Source organism: Oncorhynchus mykiss, chromosome 9, assembly GCF_013265735.2.
Source record: "Oncorhynchus mykiss isolate Arlee chromosome 9, USDA_OmykA_1.1, whole genome shotgun sequence".
Lineage (NCBI taxonomy): Eukaryota > Metazoa > Chordata > Actinopteri > Salmoniformes > Salmonidae > Oncorhynchus > Oncorhynchus mykiss.
The window spans coordinates 68,138,814-68,151,123 of NC_048573.1; the positions used below are offsets into that span (position 1 = coordinate 68,138,814).

Below are 12,310 nucleotides of genomic sequence, written 5' to 3' on the forward strand. Positions count from 1 at the left end.
TCTTGAAATACTGTACTTTTATTGTAGGCTACAATACATTTTGTACGTTTTATCAAAGAATGGCAACACATTTTTGGGGGAGTCGCTATAACGTCTCCAAACCATTGATTTTATATCAGAGGATCACTGGATATAGTGTGATGTGATGTTCTACATTTTGGCAGGATTATGAAAGCTACTATTCATACACAAAGTAGAACACCACTTTCCTTGGGTTCTTTCACATGTACATTTAACAACAAAAAATCTCCAGCCACATAAAAATCCCACCAAGTATCATATCTCCTACAACAATTCAGCTGAGCCATAATAGACCACATCACATTTGTTTTATTTTCCAAAGGTTGATGTAGCACAATCTGCATCTGGCTCCAACACTTGCATGGGGTTGGTGAATGTTGTCTTGGCCTCTTGGAACAGTGGATTTTGAGTCTGTAATAAATAAATAAAAAATGTAGGAAATAACACTTAAATCTAGCAACCCATCAACATAGTTTTTGTCCTTCAAAGGGTCAGCAAATGCCTCAAATTTTGAATCACACTCGTGCTGCCTTTTTCTACTTTTGACTGTGTTTTTGGATGGTGCATATTATAATTGTCCCTTTCTCTCTTTTCTTATACTCACGTCTTCCCAGCAGATATTTTCCTTATCCTTCAGGAAACTTCTACGCTCCCGCTGGTAGGACACTTCTAACATCAGCCGGTAAATTATTATCATGATGACACCCAGTAAAACGATTCCTACCACTGCCTTCCCCATGTTTATAATCCATGGGTCAATCCCTCCTTTCAGGAATTGAGGAAGACACCACAAGACAAGAGACAAAAAATACACAATTTATTACCAATGGGTGTTGCTTAGGATTGGCTTCGGATAATATACGGAAGTTCTCTATGGGGAAAATAAAGTTATTCTATAATTTACAGTTTGACAATATAAAACTTACTTGGAGTATCTGTGTAGTAGACAAAGATGTCACCAGTATTTATGAGGAGTTCCACATTAAAACGTACAGTATCATCCTGACAGGTGAATGATTGAGTCCCATTGATGCGGATAGGCTTGGCAGAGCCACAGGGATGGTGACACATGTTTATGGCTGACTCATGTAACATGCAAGCAACACAGGCCCTAAAACACGCACCAAGGAAAATGTTTTATTTGGTCCTTCGTACTCAAATATACAGTATATAGCAACCAACTAATAGTAATAGTGTGGAAACAAAACTGTAGCTAAAGTAATACGTTGCACCTGTTGAAATGATCATGGACTAATATTTGGAAGATAAAATGTCCTGTATAGCTCTATTGGTAAGAGTGCCATGGTTGTGGGGTCAATTCCCTCTGGGATTACATACAAGTTGCTTTGGATAAAAGCATCTACTATGTGGCATATATAGTACATCAGGTTTATCTCACCGGTATGTGTCACATGGTGCCAGGGGCTTGGTGCAGTGGCTGCCAAAGAAACCAGGGTGACAATGGCATTCATTACATTCACACTGTCCTCGGTGAGAGCAGATTCCATCGTTACTGGTCTGGCACTGATCTGTGAGGGTAGAGCATTCACATGCAGGGCCTGTGTAGTTGTGGAAACACTCACAGTTACCACAGTCACACCTCCCATTACCTGCAGAACAGACATATACACGGACAGAACACATACAGGGGCGTTAATAATCTCAATACAGACTGTACTAAAAACCCTCTCCAGCTCTTTTGAGCCAGATAGGATAATAATTTTCAGCATATTAAACTAAAGTGGTTGAGAAGAAAAAGCAGTGAAACCAGGTGATAAACACATTCTAAAGGACATTTTAAACACCCCCATTCTAAACCTAACTTCCCCTTACCGCCACAGATCATGTTGTTGTGACGGTTACAGCTAATGTCGTCACACTGGCAGTGTTGGCCCCTGTGTTGGCCCCAGCAGATACATTGGCCACACACACAGCTCCCATGGCCGCTGCACAGTGGTGTGCCTGTGCTGTTTGTCTGTGCAGGTGAACACAGGGTCTCTAAGGCCAGACTGGTGTCTTTGTCCGGCTGTGTTTCACACTCACAACGCTGGCCTGTGTGTCCTGAATCACAGCTGTAAAACAACCATGGTCAAGTAGAGAGGAGATTCAGCAACTCTTGGAGGACAATGGAATTAAATAAAAAAGCTAATTTTCTGTTAAAAATAGAGCCAACGCATTTCAGCTTTTGGCCTTCACACAGTGATTCTATAAGTCAAATGTATTCTCAAAGCCCTTTTAACATCAACAGTTGTCGCAAAGACCTTTGCAGCAACCCGGCCTAGACCCAAAGATCAAGGTTATTGGTTTCAACAAAGCACTGATGTCTGCACCACATCAATTTCAACCAACATACAGCAGCAAGATGATGAAATGTCTCTCTTCAATACACAACTTAATGCTGAAGATAGTGAAAATCAGCACGGCTGTAAGTTGGGTGCCACTACCTACCTACAGATACCACAGTGGAATGTTCCATTGCCATGACACTGGGATGACTGTTCCTCGGAGTCCTGACAGTCACAGTCACACAGCGTCTCCACGGTAACCCTCAGCTCTTCATTGATACCCTGCACTTTGATGATGAAAGACTCTGTCTTGGACAGACAGCTCGAGCTGGTCACAGTAACTGTGAAATTGACCTATACAGTCGAATGATCAATAGGGTTCATAAAAGCAGTTTTTTATTTGTCTGGTCCCCTGGGTCTCCACATGCTGTACCACATTTTTGTTAACTGTAGTGGATGACTAAGTGCAAACCTAGAATTATACCTTGGCTTTTCTGAGTCAGTTGTATTGACAGTGCTTTTTGAGTATACAGTTCACTGGGCATTATTAGAGGACGTTGCTACTGCCACAGTATTTAACCTGCCAGTTGCTTTACCTGTTGATTGGTTCTGACATCACTGCACTCCCCTCTGTCCTGCCCCTGAGCTAGCCTGTCATCACCACAGTGGGAGTTGTAGGAGACCCCCAGGCCTGGTGGGACGTCACGGTGCTCCAGGAGGATGGAGGACAATAGGTTCTGAGGAGGACATCAGTGGAAGAGGTCATCATGAATCTTTCAGTACAACTGAAATGCCATAGTTGGGTTTGTGCAGTAGGTATAAATAGACTCACGTTGCAGGCCTCAGAGATGAGCTGAACAACGTTGCTGGAGTCATCCTCCAGGAGGCCCACCACCGACTGGGGGATCATCTCACTGAGTGCCTGGGATGGGGGTTCAGAAAAGGAGTTTGAGGGTCATGTTCATTAGGGCACACTGTATCCAAAAGATTTAGAAATTGCTAAGGGAGCAAACTCAAGTCTTCAGTAACTGAATTCCTTACCTCATAGTTTTGAATATGCTGGTCTGTCACTGCAAAGATCAGCCTGATGTTATTGGCTGATAGGACCTGAGATAGGTGTCCAACTGAGGGATAGTCCTAAAATACATTTGTGTGGAGGTTGGTTTGTGAGAAGAGATAGCTTCCTAGGGACGGACATAGGGTTCACTCACATAAACGGTGTCCTTATTATAGAGCCCATTGCTATTCAGGTGGCATTTTCCGTCGTTAGGTTGGTAGATCCCAGCAAGCTTCCCATCACCTGCCAGGTGGAAGATATCGTCTGAGGTGTAGACCAGGATACGAGTTGCATTACCCCAGCCAATGTCATCCTACAGACAGGTTGGGTGGAGGGTTTTAAACTACATATACAGTACATACAATATTACAGTATATAAAAACAATGACTTAAACATTGTGCTGACCCAGGATTGACGGGCCGCCCCCAGGAAGTAAGGGTAGGAAACACATCCGCCCCACTGATCCTCAACAAGGGGGCCCCTCAGGTGTGTGTGCTCAGTCCCCTCCTGTACTCCCTGTTCACTCATGACTGCACGGCCAGGCACAACTCCAACACCATCATTAAGTTTGCTGATGACACAACAGTGGTAGGCCTGATCACCAACAATGATGAGACAGCTTATAGGGAGGACCGTGTGGTAGGGACCGTGTGGTGCAAGGACAACAACAACCTCTCCCTCAATGTGATCAAGACTAAGGAGATGATCGTGGACTAAAGGAAAAGGAGGACCGAGCACACCCCCATTCTCATGTAGTGGAGCAGGTTGAGAGCTTCAAGTTCCTTGGCATCCACATCACCAACAAACTAAAATGGTCCAAGCACACCAAGACAGTCGTGAAAAGGGAACGACAAAACCTATTCCCCCTCAGGAGACTGAAAAGATTTGCCATGGGTCCTCAGATCCTCAAAAGGTTTTACAGCTGCACCATTGAGAGCATCCTGACGGGTTGCATCACTGCCTGGAATGGCAACTGCTCGGCCTCAGACCGCAAGGCACTACAGAGGGTAGTGCGTACGGCCCAGTACATCACCGGGGCCAAGCTTCCTGCCATCCAGGACCTCTATACCAGGTGGTGTCAGAGGAAGGCCCTAAAAATTGTGAAAGACTCCAGCCACCCAAGTCAGATTGTTCTCTTTGCTACCGCACGGCGAGCGGTACCGGAGCGCCAAGACTTGGTCCAAGAGGCTTCTTAACAGCGTCTACCCCCCCAAGCCATAAGACTCCTGAACAGCTAATCAAATGGCTACCCAGACTATTTGCATCCCACCCCCACCCCCATACGCCGCTGCTACTCTCTGTTATTATCTATGCATAGCCACTTTAATAACCCTACCTGCATGTACATAATTACCACAATTACCTCGACTAACCGGTGCCCCCGCACATTGACTCTATAACGGTACCCCCTGTATATAGCCCCGCTATTGTTATTTACTGCTGCTCTTTAATTACTTGTTTTTCTTATCTCTTACTTTAAAAAAAAATGTTTTTACCTGTTGAGGTCTACACCTGTTGTATTCGGTGCATGTGACAAATAAAATTTTATTTTATTTTATTGGACTTTATGTACAGTATGCTGTTCTATGTGATTAGACATACTTAGGCCAGGCCAGTGCATAAAGGCTCAATGAAGCTTATTTGCTGTTCTTTTCCACGGTTTTCTCTCTAACTCTATTTTCAAAATACAGTTCTGAGTTCTATTGAAACACCAATCAGCCATTCGTTCTTACCTGACAGACAGCCACCTGCATGATGGCGTCAAAGCCTGACTCTGGGTTGTCTAGGTTACTGGAGATGCTCTGCTTGCTCACCTAAAGGCGTGACACAGAAGAGGAAATTAATAAAGGACTGACATGGCAATACCTTGAACCAATGGCGCAGGACAGAAGAAGAAGAAGGAAAATAAGACAAAAAGAAGAAGAAGAAGCCTGGAGTTGGAAGTGATGTTCTACAAGGAGTTCAAAGTCGTAAGTAACTCTACTGGCTCACCTTTCTCTCAAACTCTTCAACATCCTCAGTGAGCTTCAGTACATGTTTGAAGCTGAAGGCAGGCTGGCAGGGGTTCTTGTACCCCTCAATGCATGGGTTGGCCAGTTTGGCCTCCACTGTACTGACGTAGGGTACCGCCACCTTATCCACAAAGGAACCAAAGCCTGAGGGGGATAGAGAAACACTATGAGGGCTAGACTTTTGACCCCAAGTGTGAACCTCATCCCCAGGCTCAACTGCTGCAGCCGGCTGATGGATGAGATTAGCCTGAACCTGACAGGGATTGTCAACAGGTTCCGATCGGATCAGGCATAAACTTTCAGTCCAAATCAAAACGGTAAAGTGGGCAAACTTTCCTCTGCATGAATTGGTTGAGTTGGGCTGATGGGTGAATTGTATGCTCTGTTCAAGGGTCATATAATCTTACCGGTTGACGGGAAGTGATGGAGCTGAGATGCACAGACACAAGAAGTTTGAGAGCAACACCTTCCAAAGCCCCATAATGGCTGGACAGTGACACTCACCTATCCTGAGAGCACTGGTGATGTTCTTCATGGCAGTGGCCACCTCCCGTCCCAGGTTCCTAATATTCTTCAGGTCATCTTTCATGGAGAAAGACAGGTCCATCAGGTAGTACAGGTCTATGGGATAAACCTCTGCACGCCTGAACCTCACCTCAAATGACTGGGGCATGCCTGGGATTTAAACAGAAGAGGGTGATAAGAGGAAAAGTGATCAACCATCAAATGTGCATGTGATTGATCAAAGGAGCATTGATCAAACATAACATATTTTATACTTACTTAGGCCTTGGGCTATCAACAATCAATATCATATTGTATGAGATAGTAATATTAGCCTAAGATAAGTTATACTTGCAAAGTAAAATGTCCTCTGATTTCCCTATAATAATCAGTGGACCAATCAGTGGGGATAATTTGTAGAAGTTTAAATCCTCACCAGAACTGGTTGTTCTCTTGTTCTAATGACCTAATTTCAACCTGTTTTGTCTGCTGTCTACAGTCTTCACTGACTCAGGGGGGTGTGTGTGTGTGTGTGTGTGTGTGTGTGTGTGTGTGTGTGTGTGTGTGTGTGTGTGCCTGCCTGTGTGTGTGTGAGTCCTCAGTCCCTAAAAATAAATTGCTATCTAGAACCAAAAAGAGTTCTTCAGCTGTCCCCATAGCAGAACCCTTTGAAGAACCCCTTTTGGTTCCAGGTAGAACCTATTTGGGTTCCTTGTATAAACCTTTCCATGGAGGGTTCTACATGGAACCTAAAATAGTTCTACCTGTAACCAAAAAGGGTTCTCCTATGGGGAAAGCCGCAGAACCATTTTGGAATCCTTTTTTCTAAGAGTGTACCGACTCTAAGAGTGTGCCTTCCCGGCTTCCGTGTAAGTCCTAAGGCCTCACCAACTCTTAGCTTAAGGTGGAGGTTCTGTGGCTCTAGCTGAACCCCGTTCCCCATTGGCTCCTCTGCCCTGCTCCGTATTGCAGGCTGGGGGTTCAGGACCTGTCCGTCAGAGCAGTGTCTCTTTCTCAGTGCCTCCTCCCTGTCACAGCGACGCTCGTCTGGCTCCCCTTGCGCCAGGAAATCCTGCAGGTCAGAGGTCAACAGAACACAACTTTGACAGATGGCTTGAAAGTTTCTGCTTGAATAGAGAGGCATGTAAAGGATCTGAGGACTAATATGAATATTGTTGATACATACTGTATGTACATACTATGTTATTGCTATGGAGGTTTGTTTTGAGTGTAACCCACACCAAAGTAATTCAAAGCCTGGTAGAATGTTCTCAACAAATGTAAAAAATAATAACAGATTGAGATACCTTCTGTTTACACCAGGCACAGCCAAGGCTTCTCAGACACTCAGTGCAGGTGGGCTTAGACAGGCATCTTCCATCCAGGCCTAGAGAGCATGGACACAGAGGCATGCAGTCTGTCTGTGAAAAACACACCCTTTCAGAGGATGGGTTCTCCATTCGCTATGTGCATCGCCACTTACCCATAGATCCTCTCAGCTCAGTGAAGTGTATCAGAAGAACCACCACAGCCAGCCACACCTTTCTCATTGTCTGCCTATACAGAGAGAGAGAGAGAGAGAGAGAGAGAGAGAGAGAGAGAGAGAGAGAGAGAGAGAGAGAGAGAGAGACATTTTATTGTTTATTATCTATTTCACTTGCTTTGGCAATGTAAAAATATTATAGGACCACAAATACAAATCCCATCTAGACACTGTTGCCCTAGAGCACACAAAAAACGATACAGTACATACCTCGGCTAAACATCAACACCACATTTAACTTCCACAAAGCTGTGAACGATCTGACAGACAAGGCAAGAAGGGCATTCTACGCCATCAAAAGGAACATAAAATTCGACATACCAATTAGGATCTGTCAAAAAAAAACTTGAATCAGTTATAGAACCCATTGCCCTTTATGGTTTTGAGGTCTGGGGTCCGCTCACCAACCAAGAATTCACAAAATGGGACAAGCACCAAATTGAGACTCTGCATGCAGAATTCTGAACAAATATCCTCCGTGTCCAATGAAAAACACAAAATAATGCATGCAGAGCAGAATTAGTCTGATACCCACTATTCATCAAAATCCAGAAAAGAGCCTTTAAATTCTACAACCACCTAATAGGAAGTGATTCCAAAACATTCCATGACAAAGCCATCACCTACAGAGAGACAAACCTGGAGAAGAGTGTAAGCAAGCTGGCCCTGGGGCTCTGTTCACAAACACAAACAGAGCCCCAGAACAACACAATTAGACCCAACCAAATCATGAGAAAACAAAAAGATAATTACTTGACACATTAACAAAAAAACTGAGCAAACTAGAATGCTACTTGGCCCTAAACAGAGAGTACACGGTAGCAGAATACCTGACCCTGTGATTGACCCAAAATGAAGGATTAAATTGTCCCCCCGTCATCAATCTACACACAATACCCCATAATGACAAAGCAAAAACAGGTTTAGACATTTTTGCAAATGTATATAATAAAAAAACAACTCAAATATCACATTTACAGAAGTATTCAGACCCTTTACTCAGTACGTTGTTGAAGTGCCTTTGGCAGCGATTACAGCCTCCAGTCTTCTTGGGTATGAGGCTACAAGCTTGGCACGCCTGTATTTGGGGAGTTTCTCCCACTCTTCTCTGCAGATCCTCTCAATCTCTGTCAGGTTGGATGGGGATTGTCGCTGCGCTGCTATGTTCAGGTCTCCCCAGAGATGTTCTATCGGGTTCCAGTCCGGGCTCTTTCACCTTACAGTGACATTTTTTACTTACAAGCAGCAGTAAAATAACAATAGCAAGGCTTTATACAGGGGGTACCGGTACAGAGTCAATGTGGAGGCTTTATACAGGGGGTACCGGTACAGAGTCAATGTGGAGGCTTTATACAGGGTGTTACGGTACAGAGTCAATGTGGAGGCTATATACAGGGGCTACCGGTACAGAGTCAATGTGGAGGCTTTATACAGGGTGTTACGGTACAGAGTCAATGTGGAGGCTATATACAGGGGGTACTGGTTCAGAGTCAATGTGGAGGCTATATACAGGGGGTACCGGTACAGAGTCAATGTGGAGGCTTTATACAGGGTGTTACGGTACAGAGTCAATGTGGAGGCTATATACAGGGGCTACCGGTACAGAGTCAATGTGGAGGCTTTATACAGGGTGTTACGGTACAGAGTCAATGTGGAGGCTATATACAGGGGGTACTGGTTCAGAGTCAATGTGGAGGCTATATACAGGGGGTACCGGTACAGAGTCAATGTGGAAGCTTTATACAGGGTGTTACGGTACAGGTCCAATGTGGAGGCTATATACAGGGGGTACTGGTTCAGAGTCAATGTGGAGGCTATATACAGGGGGTACTGGTTCAGAGTCAATGTGCGGGGGCACCAGTTAGTCGAGGTAATTGAGGTAATATGTACATGTAGGTAGAGTTATTAAAGTGACAATTCAGAAACTTGTCCCAAGGCCACTCCTGCGTCGTCTTGGCTGTGTGCTTAGGGTCGTTGTCCTGTTGGAAGGTGAACCGCCGCCCCAGTCTGAGGTCCTGAGCACTCGAGCAGGTTTTCATTAAGGTTCTCTGTACTTTTCTCCATTCCTCTTTCCCTCGGTCCTGACTAGTCTCCCAGTCCCTGCAGCTGAAAAACATCCCCACAGCATGATGCTGCCACCAACATGTTTCACCATGGGGATGGTCCCTGGTTTCCTCCTGACATGACGCTTGACATTCAGGCCAAAGAGTTCAATCTTTTTTTCATCAGACCAGAGAATCTCAAATCAAATTTGATTTGTCACATGCGCCGGAAACAACAGTGAAATGCTTACTTACAAGCCCTTAACCAACGATGCAGTTAAGAAAATACCTCAAATAAATAAAATAAATTAAAAATAAATGTATAATTAAAAATATATACATATATAAAACAAAAACAAAAATAAATTTGATAAAAATATATATTTTTAAATTTCAATACATAAATAGATAAATTAAAAATAAATGTATAATTAAAAATATATACATATATAAAACAAAAACAAAAATAAATTTGATAAAAATATAAATATTTAAATTTCAATACATAAATAGATAAACAAATAAAATGGTCTGAGAGTCCTTTAGGTGTTGTTTGTCAAACTCCAAGCGGGCAGTCATGTTTTTTTTTACTGAAGAGTAGCTTCCATCTGGCCACTCTACCATAAAGGCCTGATTGGTGGAGTGCTGCAGAGATGGTTGTCCTTCTGGAAGCTTCTCCCATCTCCACAGAGGAACTCTGGAGCGCTGTCAGATTGACAATCGGGTTCTTGGTCACTTCCCTGACAAATGACTTTCTCCCCTGATTGCTCAGGAAGAGTCTTGGTAGTTCCAAACTTATTCCATTTAAGAATGATGGAGGCCACTGTGTTCTTGGGGACCTTCAATGCTACAGAAATGTTTTGGTACCCTTCCCCAGATCTGTGCCTCGACACAATCCTGTCTCAGAGCACTACGGACAATTCCTTCAACCTCACTGATTGGTTGTTGCTCTGACATGCACTGTCAACTCTGGGACTTTATATAGACAGGTGTGTGCCTTTCCAAATCATGTCCAATCAATTGAATTTACCACAGGTGGTCTCTGATCAAGTTGTAGAAACAGCTCAAGGATGATAATTGGAAACAGGATGCACCTGAGCTCAATTTTGAGTCTCATACCAATTGGTCTGAATCCTTATGTAAATATGGTATATATATATATTTTTTTTCTATATATTTGCAAAAATGTCTAAAAACATGTTTTCACTTCCTCATGACGGGGTGTTGTGTGTAGGTTTATGAGGGAAAAAATATATAATCAGGTTTTTTTAAATGTGGGAAAATGGAAAGGACTCTGAATACTTTCCGATACTTTGCACTGTATTTCCCTCAGATTACACAGAGCCACAAAGAATTCGAAAACAAATCCAAATTTGATAAACTCCCATATCTACTGGGTGAAATACCACCGTGTGACATCACAGCAGCAATATTTGTGACCTGTTGCCACAAGAAAAGGGCAACCAGTGAAGAACAAACACCATTGTAAATACAACCCATATTTATGTTTATTTATTTTCCCTTTTGTACATGAACTATTTGCACATCCTTAAAACACTGTATATCCATAATATGACATTTAAAATGTCTTTATTCTTTTGGATATTGTGAGTGTAATGTTTACTGTTCATTTTGTATTTATTATATATTTCCCTTGCTTTGGCAATGTAAACACATGTTTCCCATGTCAATAAAGCCCCTTGAATTGAATTGAGAGAAAGAGACCGACAGAGAGAGACAGAGAGAGAGGTAGAGAGAGAGAGACACACACAGAGAGAGACAGACAGAGAGAGAGAGACAGACAGAGAGAGACAGAGACAGAGAGAGAGGTAGAGAGAGAGAGACAGACAGAGAGAGACAGAGACAGAGAGAGAGGTAGAGAGAGAGAGAGACAGACAGAGAGAGACAGAGACAGAGGTAGAGAGAGAGAGACAGACAGAGAGAGACAGAGACAGAGAGAGAGGTAGAGAGAGAGAGACACACAGAGAGAGAGAGAGAGGTGCTGTCTTCAACAGTTTTACACTCTTGTTATTCTAGTTTCAGTTCCTCTTCACAGAGAGAGGGTCACCACACTGTTTCAGATGCTACTCAGCATGAGATACATTAATGTTGTTTGTTTAATGTACTTTTTCATAAAATATGCAATTTTAAAAAATATATGAAAACAGTCCCAAAGACACTCTTTAGTGTTAGCAATATCTTTACAAAGCAGCCAATTATATTGTTTCCTACTCCTAACCAACACAATTTGACCAGTGAGCCCAAGTTTTCTTCAACTAAGAACAATTGAAAAGTTTGACAGACATGTTACAATCTCATACCTGAGAGCTTCTGAACAGGCCCATTAGTATGACAGGTCTGTCACCTGCTCTTGAGGTTTCATGAGTTCGATGATAAAGAGTCGCGGTTACAGTAGTGTCCTTGTGACTTTTAGTCTGCTGGATTCGGACTTGAGTTGCACTTTAAGTTGTAAAAATGACTGACAAACCTGGATGGCACCAACACATCCACTTCTCTGTCTCCCAGTTCTGGAATCTCCTTCTGCAAGACAGGCTGGGGACATCAGGGACTTCCCAGGTGAAGTGAACGTTGAGGCAAGGTCCTGACAACAGAGTACATCCTAAAGGTAATGAATGTAAAGATACAGTACCAAGGTGACAGTAGAAGTAGGAGGGCATGGAGAAGGAATCCTGAGGTTAGGTTGTCTGTCTGATGGAGAGGTCCCTCTTTGACAAGTTTGGGTGAGATGTGAGAACACATGCAACTTTGGGTGTGTCCCTCCTTTGCATATCATCACGTTTAGCTTCTGAATGCTGAGTGAGTTCTCTATTTTGCAAGGCGGCCA

At 43.3% G+C, this 12,310-nt stretch overlaps 1 protein-coding gene across 3 annotated transcripts; it reads right to left on the reverse strand.

The window, feature by feature from the left end:
• Position 1: 1 nt before the first annotated feature.
• On the reverse strand, positions 2-12,220 carry LOC110532738 (integrin beta-7). 3 transcript variants are annotated; one of them, XM_021616853.2, is made up of 17 exons: positions 11,954-12,220; positions 7,364-7,437; positions 7,188-7,267; positions 6,769-6,952; positions 5,881-6,051; positions 5,357-5,520; positions 5,098-5,178; positions 3,518-3,676; positions 3,348-3,443; positions 3,139-3,228; positions 2,903-3,043; positions 2,470-2,660; positions 1,855-2,093; positions 1,421-1,631; positions 948-1,132; positions 626-783; positions 2-432 (listed from the first exon to the last, which is right to left on the reverse strand). In XM_021616853.2, exons 2-17 carry the CDS (start codon positions 7,428-7,430, stop codon positions 331-333), a joined length of 2,319 nt encoding a protein of 772 aa, XP_021472528.2. In that variant the 5' UTR covers positions 7,431-7,437; positions 11,954-12,220; the 3' UTR covers positions 2-330. The 3 variants fall into 3 exon arrangements, with proteins under 3 accessions (XP_021472528.2, XP_021472526.2, XP_021472527.2); XM_021616851.2 differs by having other exon boundaries at positions 626-786; XM_021616852.2 differs by having other exon boundaries at positions 626-786; positions 11,787-12,220.
• Between the last annotated feature and the right edge of the window lie 90 nt (positions 12,221-12,310).

What these genes read in the sequence shown, in the direction of transcription:
- LOC110532738 (XM_021616851.2), bottom strand. Translation starts at nt 7,430, where the DNA reads ATGAGAAAGGTGTGGCTGGCTGTGGTGGTTCTTCTGATACACTTCACT. An exon ending in CACCAGTGCTCTCAGGATAG is followed by an intron (nt 5,521 to 5,880) that starts GTGAGTGTCACT and finishes TATCCCCCTCAG; the next exon opens with GCTTTGGTTCCTTTGTGGAT. An exon ending in TGCAGGTGGCTGTCTGTCAG is followed by an intron (nt 3,677 to 5,097) that starts GTAAGAACGAAT and finishes ACCTGTCTGTAG; the next exon opens with GATGACATTGGCTGGGGTAA.